Source organism: Apis mellifera, linkage group LG9 (assembly GCF_003254395.2).
Source record: "Apis mellifera strain DH4 linkage group LG9, Amel_HAv3.1, whole genome shotgun sequence".
Taxonomy (NCBI): domain Eukaryota; kingdom Metazoa; phylum Arthropoda; class Insecta; order Hymenoptera; family Apidae; genus Apis; species Apis mellifera.
Window position 1 is genome coordinate 11,512,137 of NC_037646.1, and position 19,114 is coordinate 11,531,250.

The following is a 19,114-nucleotide window of genomic DNA, read 5'->3' on the forward strand; positions in this document are numbered from 1 at the left end:
ATTAATAAAGATTCGATCTTATTAACACAATAATTTTCATTATCGAAGAATAATGAAAGAATTGAACGCTGACCGGCACTGACAGCAGCTAGAACAGCAGAGCTGGACGCCTTATTTCCCAACGTGTTTCTGATGGGTCTCTTTTTCAGGATGGTCGATAACAACGGTTGCCTTTCCATCTCGTACTCCTTTTGGCTCTGGTCCACGCTCTTGAACGTCTTCTCTACTTCCAGAAGGCCCCCGTGAGAAGTGGTCGTATTCGTGCCGTTGATCGACGGTAACACCGTCAATCTAACCTAGGTAAACGATACCTCATCAAGCGATTGCCAATTTTCCTCTTCTCCATTATTTCTCCATATCTTTCGAACAAAGTGATAATAACGATTATTCTTTTCTTCTCTTTTGTTTTTCTAATGAAATCTCGATACTTTTCCAGCATTCGTTTACGCAATGCTCACGTCTCGTTGATCGACTGTAACGCCGCCAATCTAACCTATTTAAACGATGTCTCATCAAGCGACTGCCAATTTTTTCTCTCCGTTATTTCTTTACGTCCTTCGATCAAAGTGATAATAACGATTATTTTTTTCTTGTCTTTTGTTTTTCTAAATGAAATCTCGATACTTTTCATTATTCGTTTACGCAATACTTACGCTTCATTACGACGTGCCGTTGATGATGGTAACACTGTCAATCTAACTCTTATTTCTCCATATCTTTTCTTTTCTTTTGTTTTTCTAATGAAATCTCGATACTTTTCATTATTTGTTTACGCAATACTTACGCTTCGTTGAACGATTATAACACCACCAATCTAATAAACGATATCTCGTCAAGCGACTGCCAATTTTTTCTCCCATTATTTTTCTCCATTTTCTCTTTTGATCAAAGTGATAATAACGATTATTCTTTTTTTTTCTTTTCTTTTGTTTTTCTAATGAATTCTCCATACTCTTCATCATTCGTTTACTCAATACTTACGCCTCATTGACTGTAACACCGCCAATCTAACCTATTTAAACGATATCTCATCAAGCAATTGCCAATTTTTCCCCCCATTATTTTTTTATATTCTTCGATCAAAATGCTAATAACGATTACTCTTTTCTTTTCTTTCTTTTGTTTTTTTAGTGAAATCTCGATACTTTTCATTATTCGTTTACACAACTTACTCGTTGATCGATAACTGTCAATCTAACCTAGTTATATAATATCTCATCAAGCGACTGCCAATTTTTTTCTCCCATTATTTCTCCCATTATATCTTTTCTTCTCTTTTGTTTTTCTAATGAAATCTCGATCCTTTTCACCATTCGTTTACGCAATATTCACTCCTCGCTCTATTCCTTTGTTCTATTCTAACTTAAACTTTAATTCTTTTCGATAAATCCCATTATACGTAGAAAGATTCCAATTCCAAAGCGGAATTTCACCAAAAATTCTCCTTCTTTCAACTTTCTTCCCCCTTTTACATATATATATATTATATCAAACTTCTTTGATCATCTAGCCTAACCTGTCTCTTCGACGTCATCACAGCTACCGCTGGATCAGCTTCCTCCTCCTTTCTGCCCACGTCCCTCGTAACGTTCCCCACTTGGCCAATCGAGTCTATCTTTATCGACCTCTGCCTGGACTTGGAATAGCCCCTGTTGGTAGAGAGCAGCACCCACTGGCCGTCCCCGTTCCCGGGATAACTCTGCGGATGATTGTTCACGTATTGATAATGGGAGAAGGCGGTCGGCCTCTCGGTGGTGGTCGGCCTCGGCGTTGGACGATCCTCGAGCCTCGTCGGAAAATCGTGCCAATCGTTCCCCTCCTCCCCCTGATATTTATCCGGATACCTGTCCAGATATTGGTAGCTCGGTTTCGTCGGTTGCGGCCTGTTCCAATTGCTCGGGAAATTGGCCGGCCTATTGTCCGTAATTATATCGGTGTTGAGGCTCGGACGGTCCGTGTACTTGTTCCAAGAGGGCCTCTCCGGTGGCCACTTCTGTGCCTGGGTCTCCTCCGGTTTCTCCGTGTAGTAAGGGCTCGGTCGGTTGGGCTTCTGCCACGCGGGCTTGTCGTTCTGACCGTTCTCCGGCCAGCTCGGCTTCGGCTTCTCGTACCTGGAGAGGCGGGAGGGGGGGAGGATAGAGAAACATTGGTCGTCAGATTACGTTTTTATCTACCTCTTCGAATTCTTAATTTAAATTAATTAAGTTAATTAAAATTAATCTCTAATTATTCAATCATTTATATTTTCAAAATTTTTAGTAACTATTTTAAATTTAAATAATTATTTACTTTCTATTTCTATATATGCTATATATACTATATTCTATATATACTATATATTCTATTTCTATATGTTCTATATATACTTTCTATATATACTTCTTCTATATATACTTTCTATTCTAACTTACTAATTACTTTTACACGTCGAATTAATTTCTAATTATTCAATCATTTATATTAATTTTTATATTTTTATTAATTTTCAAAATTTTTAGTAACTGTTTTAAATTTAAATAATTATTTACTTTCTATTTCTATATATTATATAGTTCTATATATACTATATATTTCTATATATTACTATATATTCTATTTCTATATATTCTATATATACTTTCTATATATACTTCTTCTATATATATTTTCTATTCTAACTTACTAATTACTTTTACACGTCGAATTTCTAATTATTCAATCATTTATATTAATTTTTATATTTTTATTAATTTTCAAAATTTTTAATAACTGTTTTAAATTTAAATAATTATTTACTTTCTATTTCTATATATATTATATAGTTCTATATATACTATATATTTCTATATATACTATATATTCTATTCTTTCTATACTATATATACTATATTCTATATATATTATATTCTATATTATATATTATATATACTATATTCTATATATTACTATATATTCTATATATACTTTCTATATATAATTCTTCTATATATACTTTCTATTCTAACTTACTAATTACTTTCACGCGTTTTAGCCGTATTTTAACGTATACGAAAAAAGGATGCGAGGGTACAAATTAATTTACCATGGTTTGTTGTTCTCGTAGATGGGTCTGACGGAATAATCGGAGGTCCAAGGTTTGCCGGGTTTATCCCACGGTTTATTCACTTCGGGCCACGGCCGTTGCGTGCTCGGGGTCGCTTGCCATTTGGATATCTTGCTCTTGGACCACGGTATCGCCTCCAACGTGACCCAACCGTTCCTGTCGTCGTACGAGTTCGCCCCGTAATACTTGTTCCTCTTTATCGTGTCGTTTAGAATGCCGGCCAACTGAAATCGTTAAATATTCGAGTGAAAAGAAACAAAAGAAGAAAAACGAAAGAGATGTTAAAAGACTTCTTACTCCATCCTCGGTGGACGTGGAATTGATCGCCTCCTCTTCGTACTTGGTATTTTGTTCTTGATGATCGATGATCGGCGATCGAACGGTGGTCTGCTGCTCGTCGACCTCGAGGGGGAGCGGCTCGGAAGGCTTGACGATCCTGAACGGATACCTCTGGTACTTCTCGGTGCTTCCCTTGATCTTGCTCGCGTACTCCTCCAGAAACTTGTTCAACACGTCCGGATTGAACGTGGACGCCTCGAATCCGTTCCTCGACTCGTCCTCCTCGGTCGTCGTGTAGTCATCCTTGCTTATCCTCCTCGGCCCGTCTCCGTCCCGAAACACCGAGTCGGCCCTCGTCGTCTCGTGGCGCAGCGGGCTCGGGGTTGCCATGATCGACCCCTCCGCTCGCACCCCCCTCAAGCCCTCCCCCTTCGTCCTGAACAATTCGGCCGCCTTCGAAGGGTATCTCGGCCCGCATCGCGACTCCCTCAGCCTCGATGCCACGAGAATAAGACAGATCAGCGCCGAGGTCCGCATCTGTAACGAGACGAAAGGAGAGGAAAGAAAGTGAATAGTTTCTTCTATCTAAGAAGGAAGGAAGAAAGGAAGAAAAGAAGAAAGAAAGAAAAGAAGAAAAGAAGGAAAGAAGGAAAGAAGAAAGAAAGAAAGGAAGGAAAGAAGAAAGGAAGAAAAGAAGAAAGAAAGAAAGGAAGAAAGGAAAGAAGAAAGAAAAGATGGAAGGAAGAAAGAAAGAAGGAAGGAAAGAAGAAAGGAACGAAGGAAGAAAGAAGAGGAAAGAAAGTGAATAGTTTCTTCCATCTAAAAAGGAAGAAAGGAAGAAAGAAAGGAAGGAAGAGATATCCCGCCAATCTCGAAAGATTTTCCAAGAAGAAAGGAAGAAAGGAAGAAAAGAAGGAAGGAAGGAAGGAAGAGATATCTCGCCAACCTCGAAAGATTTTCCAAGAAGAAAGGAAGAAAGGAAGAAAGGAAGGAAGAGATATCCCGCCAACCTCGAAAGATTTTCCAAGAAGAAAGAAAGAAAGGAAGAAAGGAAGAAAGGAAGGAAGAGATATCCCGCCAACCTCGAAAGATTTTCCAAGAAGAAAGGAAGGAAGAAAGAAACGAATGAAGAAAGAAAGGAAGGAAGGAAGGAAGGAAGGAGGGAAGGAAGGAAGAAGCCAACCTCGAAAGATTTTCCAACTTTTGCAAGATCTCCAGATCTGTTGTTGGCAGAACGCGGCCAAGCGTAGTCCGGTATGTAGGAGTTCGGGTGGGACGAAGGGCAAGCCAGGAACCCGTTATAGGAGACCACGGAGCGAGGCAACGTGACGAGGAGTGGTGAACGGGGCCGGTACCGTCCACTTCCACCACGTTCAAGGTCCGAGATGGCTCTGTCGCCGAGACGTTGCCCTCGTTCGCTTTTAATCCAGGTCCCCACTTCCTGGATACTTGGTCCATTTTGCGTCTCGCTCTTGCCGCCACGTGCTCTGCTCAACGTGTACGACAAACCGTGTAACAAACGGTGTACACGCACCACGCTTGGCCACCTGGAGAACGGAGAGAACGCGCTCCTTCCTCCTCCTCCTCCTCCTCCTCTTTTCTCCAATGTTTCTCGTCGTCTCTCGTCTTTGATATAATTGTCAGCTGGCTGCGAGGGCTTCTTCACTGACACACATCGTCCTCCATTGTCCTTTCTTTCTCTCTCTTTAGATCTCTTTTAGTTTATTTTCCTCTGGAAAAATTAAAAATTAAAAGTTAAAATTTTGGAGATCGATCGTCCCGATCGATCGAGGGTCGAAACGAAAAAAATATCGTCGGTTGGACGCGTTGGAAGAAGCGAGGGTCCCGTCACGCGCTAATTCACGCCGCGAGGCGGCCGTGGACAATCAACGGCAAGTTTGCACGCTGCTTTTTCCGCCCGTGATTCGCGAGCCAGAGCTCAACACCTCCCCACACGCGCTTTTCCTCGGCGACGACATCCTCCTCGATATTCCCCCCCAATATTCCTCCCGTTAAAACCGGTTGCCACTCGACGCTGCCGCATTCGATACTTGCAAAGGGAAAAAAGAAAAGGAAGAAGAAGAAGAAGAGAAGAGAAGAGAAGAGAAGAGAAAAGAAGGGGGAAGAAAAGGAGCGACACGGTCGAACGATTCTTTATCCCCCGATTATGGATCTCGTTGGGATCGGGGAACAGGCGCTAGGTCGAAACGAATTTCGGTTCATCGATTAAGGACACGATGATAAAAGGGGACGAGGATGACATCGATGAATCGTCGCGATCGTTCCGCGCTTTTTTCTCTCTCTCTCTCTCTCTCTCGGCACAGAAACTCCCTTCCTTTTTGTTTCCCCGTGAAACGTTTCTTATTCGCGTATAATAAAACGCCTCCGTCCAGTTTTACGAGCAGCTTCCGGAACCGAGCGGGTCCCGGATTTTTCCCATTTTTCTGCATCCTCGACCCACAAACCTCCTCGCGGAGGAATTCGTTCGGGCCGGGTTCGATGATTCCGCAATTTCTCTCTCTCTCGCTTCTTCTTTTTATGTTCTTTTCTTATTTTTTTGTTTATATAGATTCTAGCATTCGAAATAAATCGACGATCGAGAAATTTGAAGATCGAGGGGGAGAAGAGTTCGTAGATCGATGGACTTCCGATGGATAGATTTTTTCTTCTCTTTTTTTTTTTATATAGATCGATTCTAACGTTCGAAATAGATCGACGATAGAGAAATTTGAGAATCGAAGAAGGGAAGAAAAGAGAAGAATTGGTTGGATAGATTTTTCTTCTTTTTTTTTTATATATATAGATCGATTCTAGCATTCGATTCGAAATAAATCGAGAAATTTGAGAAACAGAGAGGAGTTAGTTGGATAGATTTCCGATCGATAGATTTTTCTTCTTTTTTTTTTATATATATAAATCGATTCTAGCATTCGATTCGAAATAGATCGACGATAGAGGAATTTAAGGATCGAAGAAGGGGAAAAAAAGAGGAGAATTGGTTGGATAGATTTTTCTTCTCTTTTTTTTATATATATAGATCGATTCTAGCATTCGAAATAAATCGAAAAATTCGAAGATTGAAGAAAGGGAGAAAAGGGGAGAATTGGATGGATTTTTCCTTTTCTTTTTCTTTATATAAATCGATTCTAGCATTCGATTCGAAATAGATCGACGATCAAGAAATTCGAAGATCGAAGAAGGGGAGAAAAGGGGAGAAAAGGGAGGAATTAATTGGATGGATTTTTCCTCTTTTCTTTCTTTATATAAATCGATTCGAAATAAATCGACGATCAAGAAATTCGAGGGTCGAAGAAGAGGAGAAAAGGGGAGAATTGGATGGATTTTTCCTCTTTTCTTCTTTATCTATAAATCGATTCGAAATAAATTAAGAAATTTGAGAATCGACAGAGAGGAGTTGGTTGGATGAAAGAATTTTTCCTCTTTTCTTTTTCTTTACATAGATCTAGCATTCGATTCGAAATAGATCGACGATCGAGAAATTCGAGGATCGAAGAAAGATAGAAAAAAGAATTGATTGAATAAATTTTTCCTCTTTTCTTTCTTTATATATACATCGATTCGAAATAAATCGACGATCGACGAAAAATTTGAGGATCAAGGAGGGAGGGCGAGAAGAAGGGAGAGCTCGATGGACTTCCGACGGATGGATTTTTCCCTTCCGGTGCGACGATGCGGTCGGGTGGCCTACTCGAAACCGGAATTGGGTCGTTCTCCATCGGCGTAGATAACCGCGAAAACGAGCACCAGAACTCGTAAACTGGAAAGGAGAGAGAGAGAGGCGGGGAGTCGGGTCGAGCGCGGGGAACGTCTACTTTCGTTGTCGGCCGATCCGAAACGGGAAAGAAGATGGTACGCTCTTCGCGGGACGAATATCGTTCTCTGACAACTCTTCCTCTGTAAAGAGAGAGAGAGAGAGACGAGGAAGAAACTGCGAACGAAGAAAAGATTCGAAGATATTTCAAAGCGTGGATAATTAGAAGAGAAGAGACGGAAGCGATGAGTGTTCGGTCACGAATAGGAGGTATTGTGCATCGTTTATCTGGAATCAGCCGACATCTGCCTCGACTCGGCTCTCCTAGCCACGACTTGACCTCTCCGCGAAACAAGGCCAGACTCTCGCCGCTCGCTGATAAAACTCGCCTTAGAAAGTCTTTTCACCCCCTTCCCCCCCCCCCCTCTCTCCCCATATTCCGTTCGTGTAATAAAACATTTTTCTTTTTCTAGTTCTCTTCTCCGCCTCGTAAAAGAAATCCGTCTCTTTCTCATCTCTCTCTCTTTTTCTTTCTCTCGTTTATCGGTTCAACTTCTTTGAAGAATATATATGTATATATATATATATCTTATTCTTTGGGAAGTTGGACGAAACTAGAGTAATCTTTCGAACTTTTCGACGATGATCTCGTGAACGACGCTTTAAAATAGTGACAGATTGAGAATGATGATGATAAAGGTTATTCGAGGTTGGGGAAAGAAGTGTCGAGAAATTTGTAAAATTAAAACGTTTTTCTAGTTCTCTTCTCTGCCTCGTAAAAGTAATCCGTTTCTTCCTTGGCGATCCCCTCTCTTTCTCTAATATTATTTTCAACTTCTTTGAATATATATATATATATATATTTTTTAATCTTTGCAAAGTTGAATAAAATTAGAGTAATCTTTCGAATTTTTCAACGGTGATCTCGTGAACGATGCTTTAAAATAACGATAAAAGAAATTAAAACATTTTCCTTTTTCTAATTCTCTTCTCTGTTTTGTAAAAGAAATTCGTTTCTTTGTTGACGATCCTCTCTCTCTCTCTCTCTCTCTCTGATATTATTTTCAACTTCTTTGAATATATATATATATTTTTTAATCTTTGCAAAGTTGAATAAAATTAGAGTAATCTTTCGAATTTTTCAACGGTGATCTCGTGAACGATGCTTTAAAATAACGATAAAAGAAATTATCGAGAAATTAAAACATTTTCCTTTTTCTAATTCTCTTCTCTGCCTCGTAAAAGAAATCCGTTTCTTTGTTGGCGATCCCTCCTTTCTCTCTGATATTATTTTCAACTTCTTTGAATATATATATATATTTTAATCTTTACAAAGTTGGATAAAATTAATCTTTCGACGATGATCTCGTGAACGACGCTTTAAAATGACAATAAAAATAAGTTAAATTAAAATAAGAGGTTGACGATAAAAGAAATTGTCATATTGAAATTAAAATATTTTTCTTTTTCTAATTCTCTTCTCTGTCTCGTAAAAGAAATCCGTTTCTTTGTTGACGATCCCTCCTTTCTTTCTCTCTAGTTTATCGGTCCAATTTCTTTGAATATATATATATATTTTTTTTAATCTTTGCAAAGTTAAGATAAAATTAATCTTTCGAACTTTTCTCGATGATGATCTCGTGAATGACATTTTAAAATGACGATAAAAATAATTTGAGGTTGATAAAGAAATTGTCGGGAAATTAAAACATTTTCCTTTTTCTCTTCTCGTAAAAGAAATCCTGATAAACCAGAGAATTTCTTTCTCTGATTTATCAGTTCAACTTCTTTGAATATATATATATATATATATTTTTTTTTAATCTTTGCAAAGTTGAATAAAATTAGATGATCTCATAAATAACGCTTTAAAATGACGATAAAAGAAATTATCGAGAAATTAAAACATTTTTCTTTTTCTAATTCTCTTCTTTGCCTCGTAAAAGAAATCCGTCTCTTTCTTGACGATCCTCTTTCTCTCTCTGGTTTATCGGTTCAACTTCTTTGAATAAAAACATATATATATATTTTTTAATCTTTGCAAAGTTAGACAAAATTAATCTTTCGACGATAATCTCGTGAACGACGCTTTAAAATGACAATGAAAATAATTCGAAGTTGACGATAAAAGAAATTGTCATATTGAAATTAAAATATTTTTCTTTTTCTAATTCTTTTCTCTGCCTCGTAAAAAAAATCCGTTTCTTTGTTGACGATCCCCCTTTTCTCTCTCTCTGGTTTATCGGTTCAACTTTTTTGAATATATATATATATTTTTTTTTAATCTTTGCAAAGTTAGATAAAATTAGATCTTATAAATAACGCTTTAAAATGACGATAAAAGAAATTATCGGGAAATCAAAACATTTTTCTTTTTCTCTTTTTTTCTTTCTCTTCTCTGCCTCGTAAAAGAAATTCGTCATCTCTCTTTCTCTCTCTCTGTCTCTGGCTTATCGGTTCAATTTCTTTGAATATATATATATATATTTTTTTTAATCTTTGCAAAGTTGGATAAAATTAGAGTAATCTTTCAAACTTTTCGATGATCTCATAAACAACGCTTTAAAATAACAATAATTCGAGGTTGATGATAAAAGAAATTGATTTCGAAATTAAAACATTTTTCTTTTTCTCTTCTCTGCCTCGTAAAAGAAATCCATTTCTTTCTTGACGATTCGTCATCTCTCTCTTTTTTTCTCTCTTTCTTTGGTTTATCGGTTCAACTTCTTTGAAGAATATATGTATATATCTTAATCTTTGGGAAGTTGGACGAAACTAGAGTAATCTTTCGAACTTTTCGAACGAAAGTGGATGACGATCTCGCGAACGACGCTTCGAAACGACGATAAAAATAATTCTAGGTTGGGAAAAAAAAAAGATTTGTTGGGAAATTTCGCGACGAGAATGGAGAAATTTTCCGGATAAGGGTAAGGAAGGGAGGGGAGGGGAGGGGAAAAGTTGGCCTGGGAAATCTGGTCGTACGGTTATTCTTCTATTGTCGGTGCGGATTTTTTTTCCTTTTTTATTCTTTTTTTTTTTTTCTTTTCTTTTACACGGGCGGGCAGCGTGAAAAGTGTCCCAGAATCCTCTCCGAGAAATCCGAACGCGTAAAACGCGTCGGATTAGCAGCTTTCTGTGATGCATTTTCGTGACTTCTCGCGTTAACGCGACGGCATAGTAAAAAAAAACGTGGTTTCATTATCCCCGGGACGGATACTTTCCATGGAAACTGGCCGTCGATGCGTGAATATCGTCCCCGACATCTAGGCTATCCCCTTTCGCGGTTGTATCCTTGCCTCCTTATTTTTCCGGCCACTTTCGTTCCGACCTCTCCGTCCGTGTGTTTACGCGTTAACCCGAGTTCGTAATACGCGCCACGGTGAAAACACACCTCTCCTTCCCGACGATAATTCGGTAATTATTCCAGTAGAAGAAATAGTAATCGTATTATATCGTACTTATAATCGTTTAATATTAGTGTTTGTACTAGGGAAAATTTAATTGTCGAACTTAGTCTTTAATTGGTTGTCTTTTCAACGAATTAATTAATGTGTTTTCAATTTTGGATAGATAAAGACCCGCGTTTCTTCTATGAGATTTCTTTCCATTCAGTGACGGGGAAATTTAATATTAATTTATAATCGAACTTACTCGAATAAAGGTATGATGTATCTTTATATTGGATAATATAATAATTTAATTTATAATAATATAATATAATAATTTTTAATTTAAAAAAACTTATTTATTATTTATTATAATTGGTTGCCTTTTCAACGAATTAATGTGTTTTCAATTCTGGATAGATAAAGATCCGCGTTTCTTCCATGAGACTTCTTTCCATGTGACGGGGAAATTTAATATTAACTTATAATCGAACTTATTCGAATAAAGGTATAATTATTCCTTTATATTGGATAATTTATTCATATGTTGGATAATATAATATATATTGGATAATATAATAATTGTGGAAAAAATTATTTATTATTTATTATAATTGGTTGCCTTTTCAACGAATTAATGTGTTTTCAATTCTGGATAGATAAAGATCCGCGTTTCTTCCATAAGACTTCTTTCTATTCAGTGACGAGGAAAATTTAATAATCGAATATTACTAAATTTATTATTCAAATATAATTATATCTTTATATTGGATAATTTATTCATGTTATATTGGATAATATAATAATTGTGAAAAAAACTGATTATTTTTTCAACGAATTAATGTGTTTTCAACTCTGGATAAAGATCTGCATTTCTTCCATGAGACTTTTTTCCATTTAGTGATGGGGAAATTTAATATTAATTTGTAATCGAACTTATTCGAATAAAGATATAATTATTCTTTTATATTGGATAATTTATTCATATGTTATATCGGATAATATAGTAATTGTAGAAAAAACTTCTTTATTAATTGGTTACTTTTTCAATGAATTAATGTTTTCAACTCTGGATAAAGATCTGTATTTCTTCCATGAGACTTTTTTCCATTCAGATGGGGAAAATTTAATTATCGAACTTACTCGAATATAATTATATCTTTATATTGGATAATTTATTCATGTTATATTGGATAATATAGTAATTATGGAAATAACTTCTTCATTAATTGGTTACTTTTTCAACAAATTAATGTGTTTTCTTCCACGATATTTCTTTCTTCTCAGTGATAGAAAAAATTTAATAATCGAATTTATGAGTAAAGTTATTTGGATAATTTATCGTTTAAAATGTAATTGCAATAATAATTGGAAATAATTACAATGCTAAATGGATTAACTATATTTATTCGAGATTTTTTATTTTACTGAGTTAATACCCAACTTTGAATATAGATCGTCGATTTTGAATTAGTATATGTGACGAATACTATGGCAGAGACAAAAATATTAAAATAGATGTTTCTCTCCAAATTAACCAATCTGCATTTCTTCCACGAGACGTTTTTCCTCTCAGTGATGGAAAAAATTTAATAGTCGAAGTTACTTGGATAATTTAAAATATAATTGCTATAATAATTGGAAATAATTACAATGCTAAATGGATCAATTATATTTACTCGAGATTTTTAACTAGTTAATGTCCAATTTTGGATCGTCAGTTATGGCAGAGACAAAAATATTAAAATAGGCGTTTCTCTCCAAATTAACCAATCAGATCTCCAGATTCTTCCGCGAGATTTCTTTGATGAAGAAAATTTAATAATCGAAGTTACGAATATTTCGATAATTCATCGTTCGAAACATAATAATAATTGAAAATAATTGTAATGCAAAACGAATAAAAATTCTTCAGGTATTTTAATAAATAATTAATTATTATTAAAGCTAACTTTATTCTCAATTAATAACTAATTAATAATCCAACTCTGATCGTCGATGAATAATTATTTAAAATTAAACTTTATTCCCAATTTTTAATTAATTAATAATCTAACTCCGAATAAATATGATCGATTTTTGATTAATATACTATTAGCATGATAGAGACAAAAGACACGCGTGAATTGAATAAGTTACTTCGTTCTAAAAATAATTATTCACGAGAGAAATCGTAACAATTATCTAAAATAACTTTACTCCACTAACTTTTAACAAAATTAACTTCTTCAACCGATTAACAAAACAATCTTTCTACGACAAAATAACTCTGTCCAATATTCAAATTCCATTTCCGTTTCTCGTTGTTTCGAACAATAAAACGCAACAATCAAAATCTTGCTCCTCCTCCAACACCTGATGGAACTAAATTGTCCAATTCGTCTCCCGAACAATTGTAGTAAAGCTTCACGATTAACGAGACCTCACGATTTCGCCTTCACGCTTTTTAGAGAAACTCGCGTTAATGACGGCCCCTCGCCGAGTTAAAGAACGGCGATACGCCAAAGATCCCGTTTAGTCGAGCAACCGAGCAACGCCATGAATCGTCGAACGTGCAGCAAACTCTTATTCCTCTTATTCTCCCTGTTTCCGAACCCCAGCTTCCCGACTCTCGAAACGCGAAACGCAACTCGAAACAACGAGGAACCTCCTGTTCAAGAATCTCTCGACAAATCCTCCTCCTCCTCCTCCTCGATCGAGATCGAAGACCACCGATTCCCTTTGCAATCGAATTCCACCACCATGGAAACGTATCGAGAAAAGCTGACATTGTCCGTGAACGAGGAGAACGTGACCAGGGAAGAATTTCGACCGAGCTTTCATCTGGGCGAGATTAAAGAGTCCAGGATCGGCAACCCGTTCGATGCACCGAGCCATTTCAACCTCGACGAGGCGACGAGGGACGAATCGTACGACTCGAAACGCTTGCAGCTCGTTCGAGATCCTCTCCGTCAGAATTTATACCTGGGAGAGGAGGGGAGGAACGATGGAGCACGGTTCCATCAACGGCTCCACCCGAACAGGGAGGAAGACGGGGGCACGCGAGGATCATTCGAGGATCAACAGGTTCTCGATCAGGGGGGGGCGAGTTACGTTTGGGGTAAACCGTCCAAGTTTCAGGGCGACTCGTTGAAAGGAGAGATTACCGAGTCGACATTGTCGAACGCGCCGTTCTCCTATTCGGCGGTGTTTCACGATCGTCCAAGTGAAGAGGGGAACGATTTTCAGAAGCCGGGCGATGGGTTGGTTTACGTGCAAGAATCCTCGTTCACCAGGACCAGAACGTTTCCTTACACCGTTCATCAGCCGCACGTAGGATACCAACAGATCGATCTCGTCAACGATTTGCGTCCGTATCCCGTTAAGAAAAGGTATCTCTCTCTCTCTGTTTATCTATCTATATATATATATGTATCTCTCTCTATTTATTTATTCATATATATATGTATCTCTCTCTCTATCTAGTTATCCATATATATATATATATATATATATATATATATATATATATATATATATGTATCTCTCTCTCTCTGTCTATCTATCCATATATAATGTATCTCTCTCTCTCTATCTATTTATCCATATATATATGTATCTCTTTCTCTCTGTCTAGCTCTCTGTCTAGATACATATATATATATGTATCTCTCTCTTTATCTATCTATCTATCCATATATATATATATATATATATGTATCTCTCTCTCTCTATCTATTTATCCATATATATATGTATCTCTTTCTCTCTGTCTAGCTCTCTGTCTAGATACATATATATATATATATATCTCTGTCTATCTATCCATATATATATACGTATCTCTCTCTCTGTCTATCTATCCATATATATATGTATCTCTCTCTCTCTGTCTATCTATCCATATATATATATATATATATATATATATATATATATATATACGTATCTCTCTCTCTGTCTATCTATCCATATATATATATATATACGTATCTCTCTCTCTGTCTATCTATCCATATATATATATATGTATCTCTCTCTCTCTGTCTATCTATCCATATATATATGTATCTCTCTTTCTCTATCTATCCATATATATATGTATCTCTCTCTCTATCTATCCATCTCTCTCTCTCTCTCTCTCTCTCTCTCTCTCTCTCTCTCTCTCTATCTATCTATCTATCTATCTATCTATCTATCTATCTATCTATCTATCTATCTATCTATCCATATATATATATCTCTTTCATTCATTCCTCACAGAAGTTTTTCATTTTCGATTCTGTTCGACGTGTGTCTCATTATAGGGAGTCACCCTGGACGAAGATTTTGCACTTGATCGGGACGATTCTGCCCCTTGGCCTGCTCATAGCTGCCCTCACACCGAACGTGGTCAAGGTTGACAACGCTACGTGAGTTGTGAGCGAGCACATTCGCAAAGTAATTTTTCCGTACTCTAATCGGGGGAAAAAATGATCCCAGCCAGCCGAATATCGTCCTGTCGAAATGGAGGGTCGCTGACCTACCGGTCGAGCATAAGCAGGCGCGATCCGTGGATACGCGGGCCGAGGATTGCGAGGAGAGATCCGTTTGCCGAGTGATCCTTGCCGGCGGTGATGCCGGATCTACCGTGTTGCAGAATATCTTGTGGAATTTGGCAACGAGGTAATCGTTATCTCTCTCTTACGATCGAGGATAGAGTTTTAAAAAAAAATGTAGTAACAATAATGATGATGATAATAATAATCGGTTGATTTGAACTTTCTGCTTCGATGGAAAAATGGGTTCTCCTACGAACGCAGAGCGGTTAGAGTTAGATGAGAAATGAAGATTGACGTTAAATGGAACGTTTAAAATCGCCTTATTAAAACGGCGTTCGTTCACAGTCGAGCACTTCGTCGGAAGAGCACTTTTTTAACGGCTTAACGACCGATTGCCGTCTATTGCAATTACAGAAGTGGAACAACGAAGGCAGTGTTTAAAAGCGTTTATATGATCCGTCTAAAGCCGATTCTTTTATCATCTTTCTTGTTACACGTGATTAAAAGAAAGAAAGAGAGAGAGAGAGAAAGAAAAGAGGACAATTTTGCTTTTTAAGAAACAGTTCTAATTTTCTAAAAACGATAACACTTATTCACCTTATGATTATTATCGATAATATATTCGCTTTGACGGAAAATTTTCAATTTTTTTCTTTTTCTTTCCTTTCTTATTATTATTATTTCTTTTTTTATTTATCGCTAGAACGTCGATCGCAACGGCGAAGAAGAGCGGTCTTCACGAAGTTTTCAAGGCGGTGAAGAAGAGGAATTGCGCCAGCGTTCCCTGCCAATCTCCCCTCTGATCTTGAATCAAGAAAAAAAGAAAAAAAAACATGGCGGCAGACAACGGCAACAGCGTTAAATACACGGATGCGAGCAATTTTCCCCGGTGAAAAATTGAAGCCAACTGCTACACTACCAACGTTCAACTTTCTCTAAACGATAGGATAATAATAAAAAAAAAAAAAGAAAAAGAAAAAGAAAAAAAAAGGGCGAGGAAATAGAAGCGTAGAAACTCCGAGCGTAAAAGTAGCTATCAACTTTTTATTTATTCATTCATACCTTTTTTTTTTTTTTTCCACAATTGCGAACGAGTTTGTATCCATTCTATCGAATTCTATCGAAAGTCTGTGCGAGACTCTTGTTGTTGTTGGAAAGTGAGGAAAGATCGAGCGAACAAGGGAGCAGCTTTGACCGATTATCGATGAAACGATTATCCTCTGGCATCTCTGTTTCGCCTCGTGCTCGCCTCTGCCCGACACACAAGCGAAAGTAGTCACACTTGCGTGCAACTAGGTCGACGCGATATATACATATATATATATACACGTGTTCTACGTTCGGGAATTTTATGTCTCTTTACGGGATATAAACAAAGGGATTTATCGACCAAGCTTTCAACGAGATCAAAATCGAAAAATTATCCGTCTCTTTGGAAAGAGATCTTTGTTCTCCATTTTCCTCAATCTCCCGATAAGAGATGTTTATTTTCCAAACAGATTAAATACAGACACAGGTTTTAACGGATCGAGGACGAGTTTTTTCGCGAAAGCTATACGCGAAAAGTAGTTGACTTTCCATCATCGGTGGCGTTATTAAAAAGAGAGAAAAATCTTGGATACTTCGAGACGAACGATTCATTTCTCCATTTTCTCCTCCTTTCCTGATTAATGAACACGTAAACTTCTCCGGATACGTTCTTTCGTCGCCTTCGATCGATCCTTTCACGCGGCCATCCGCTCGATGAGAGAAAAACTATAATATCGATCGACGACGTATTTAAAAATTACGTTTCAATGAACCACCAAACGAGACGAGCGGGATCGATCTTCCCATTCCCACGAGTCGTCGTCTCGTCGATGATTAAATGCTACGCACGCGCCACGCGGTCGACAAAGGAATTAACAAGGCAAAGAAGAGGTCGCAGTTGTCGATCGAAAGAAACGAAAATAAAACGTTCCCGCTCGGGAAGAAAGAAGAACACACCGTGGAACGTGAAAAGTTTGCCAATTACGCCCACTTATCTCTAATTATCCTCTATTCCGTCCCTCCCTCCCCCCTCTCTTCCCTCCCTCGTCCTTCCTTACAATAATAAACACACTTTCGCGGAATTCCCTGCGTCTGTTTTTACGACGACACGGTGGATAAAGATCGGTTTTAGATGGCGGATAAGATAAGAAAGTTTCGAACGTGAGCATCGAAAGTGAGCCACTTTTTATCGACGATCGTCGACGTTCCACTTTTAGATCCTCCGTCTATAATAATGCGATGGCAAAAGAAAAAGAAAAAGAAGAATAAGCTGGGATTTCCGGCCATCAACTCGACGATGCAGATGTGCAGCGTACTCCAACTTCTTATCGTCCCGGGAATTGTGTTAACGAGACGACTTTAAATGGCTTTTGCGCGATAAACGATTGGAGAAACGATTTCTATGGGCTCGCGCAACGTTACGGGGCTAAGTTTTTTTTCTATTTCTCTCTCTCTTTCTCTCTTTCTTTTTACACGTGGAACACTTTTTAAGAGTCATCTTATTGAAAAAGATCGATGTTTTAAAAATCGGTTACTTGGAAGAATATTAAGTTAACGAATTAATCGAATCGATCTAGATTTTTCCTTTCGTAGAACACAATAACAAGTTTTTACAAGTACAAATATAAATCGAAGAAAGGAATTAGATCCAACTATTGTCGTTCTTTCCATTCTTTATTTGACATTCCGTTCCCTTCGTGCAAGATTGCACGCTTAAACGTTCGTTGCATCAAAAGGGTGCAATTTTCGATGCATTGCACGGTATGAATCGAAGGTCGAATCGATTTATTAAGAAAGAATATACGAGACGTTAAACGATCTCTAAAAAGAAAAAACTAAACGATTAAAAAGTATTATTAATTTATGCAAAAATGAAACGTGGTTTCCCAACAATATAATCGTCCTCCTACGATGAAAAGAACGTTGGCTAACATCGTTCGAAGGATTCGAATAATTTTCGATTTTCGTACCTCCGCTTTCTCTTCCCCGGCGAACTTCCCCGATTTTCTCTCCTCTCCTTCTCCTTGCGAATTTTATTCTTCCACTGATTATTTCGCAGAGGCGATCCTTGGAATGGCGTGTATGAGGACGCGTGGGCTCGTCTTCCCGAGGTGTGTCAAGGAAAACGAGCGCGACGAGCTGAACGATATTGGAAAACGTACGTACGAGGCCTTCGCGAATCGTGTCGAGAACAATGGGTACGCGCGTTTATTATTCTCTAACGATACCGAGAGGTCGCTGAATTCTATCGAAGGACGTTGTCCGCGGGAATATCCATAACACGAAACGGTTTTCTTTTCGATAAGTGATATTGTTTCTCTCTCTTTTTTTTTTTATCACGAGAGAATAGAATTATTTATTCGATTTTTTATTTATTTATTCTTAAAATTTAATTAATTATTTATTCTTCAAAAAAGAATCGCTAGAAAAATTTGTAAAGTGAATTTTGCAAAATAAGAAATTAATAGGAAATATTATAATTTTTTTTGATCGATCATAAGAACATTGCGATAATAACGAGGCATAAATTTCTCATAAGAAAAATAAATATACGGATGAGAGAGAGAGAGAAAAAAAAGTGTGCCGTGTAAAATGGGCAAGAAAGCAAAGTAAATCATTCCCAGCTTCCGAGACTACTTAAACGGTTGTTGCGAGAAAAAGAAAGTGGCCGATCGTCTTCTCCCGGCAACGTGGCGTTGCGACCTTCCTCGACCTTCCGGAATCCGATGCCAGTGGCGGGAAAAATTTAACGGATCGAAAAATTTAATGTTACGAATGAAGTTGCCTCGATTTAATTCATCGATTGATTGATAATAATTGGGGATAATTTGTAACAAGATCAATTATAACAGAATAAACGTTATATTCAATTTTAATAAATTAAAAATTAATAAATTAATAAATTTTAATAAATTAATTTTAATTATTCGAAGAAACTTCCCAATTTCCCAATCTATTCCCAATTTTTTAACACAGTTAAAAAATATGGATATAGATCGTCGATTTTGGATTACGTTATATTCAATTTTAATAAATTAAAAATTAA

General features: G+C 37.1%; 2 protein-coding genes across 6 annotated transcripts in view; one reads left to right on the forward strand and one right to left on the reverse strand.

Moving 5' to 3' along the window:
- LOC100578345 overlaps positions 1-18,351 on the reverse strand; it is a 19,045-nt gene extending 694 nt beyond the window's left edge. Inside the window, exons 1-8 of one of the 5 annotated variants that reach the window (XR_003305317.1) lie at positions 18,039-18,351; positions 4,545-5,093; positions 3,380-3,898; positions 3,062-3,306; positions 1,517-2,111; positions 1,173-1,199; positions 654-1,012; positions 156-555 (exon numbers count right to left, since the gene is read on the reverse strand). Coding sequence is in view for 4 of the 5 variants with exons in the window: in XM_026442743.1 (XP_026298528.1) it covers positions 74-296; positions 1,517-2,111; positions 3,062-3,306; positions 3,380-3,898 (1,582 nt within the window). In the remaining variant the exon portion in view is untranslated. Of the gene's footprint in view, positions 1-73; positions 556-594; positions 1,013-1,172; positions 1,200-1,516; positions 2,112-3,061; positions 3,307-3,379; positions 3,899-4,544; positions 5,095-18,038 lie in introns of those variants that run through there. The other 4 variants (XM_026442745.1, XM_026442744.1, XM_026442743.1 and 1 more) reach the window with 4 other exon arrangements.
- Positions 12,666-16,666, forward strand: LOC100578798. Its single transcript, XM_026442746.1, has 4 exons — positions 12,666-13,890; positions 14,806-14,910; positions 14,981-15,163; positions 15,743-16,666. Exons 1-4 carry the CDS (start codon positions 13,058-13,060, stop codon positions 15,840-15,842), a joined length of 1,221 nt encoding a protein of 406 aa, XP_026298531.1. The 5' UTR covers positions 12,666-13,057; the 3' UTR covers positions 15,843-16,666.
- Positions 18,352-19,114: the final 763 nt, after the last annotated feature.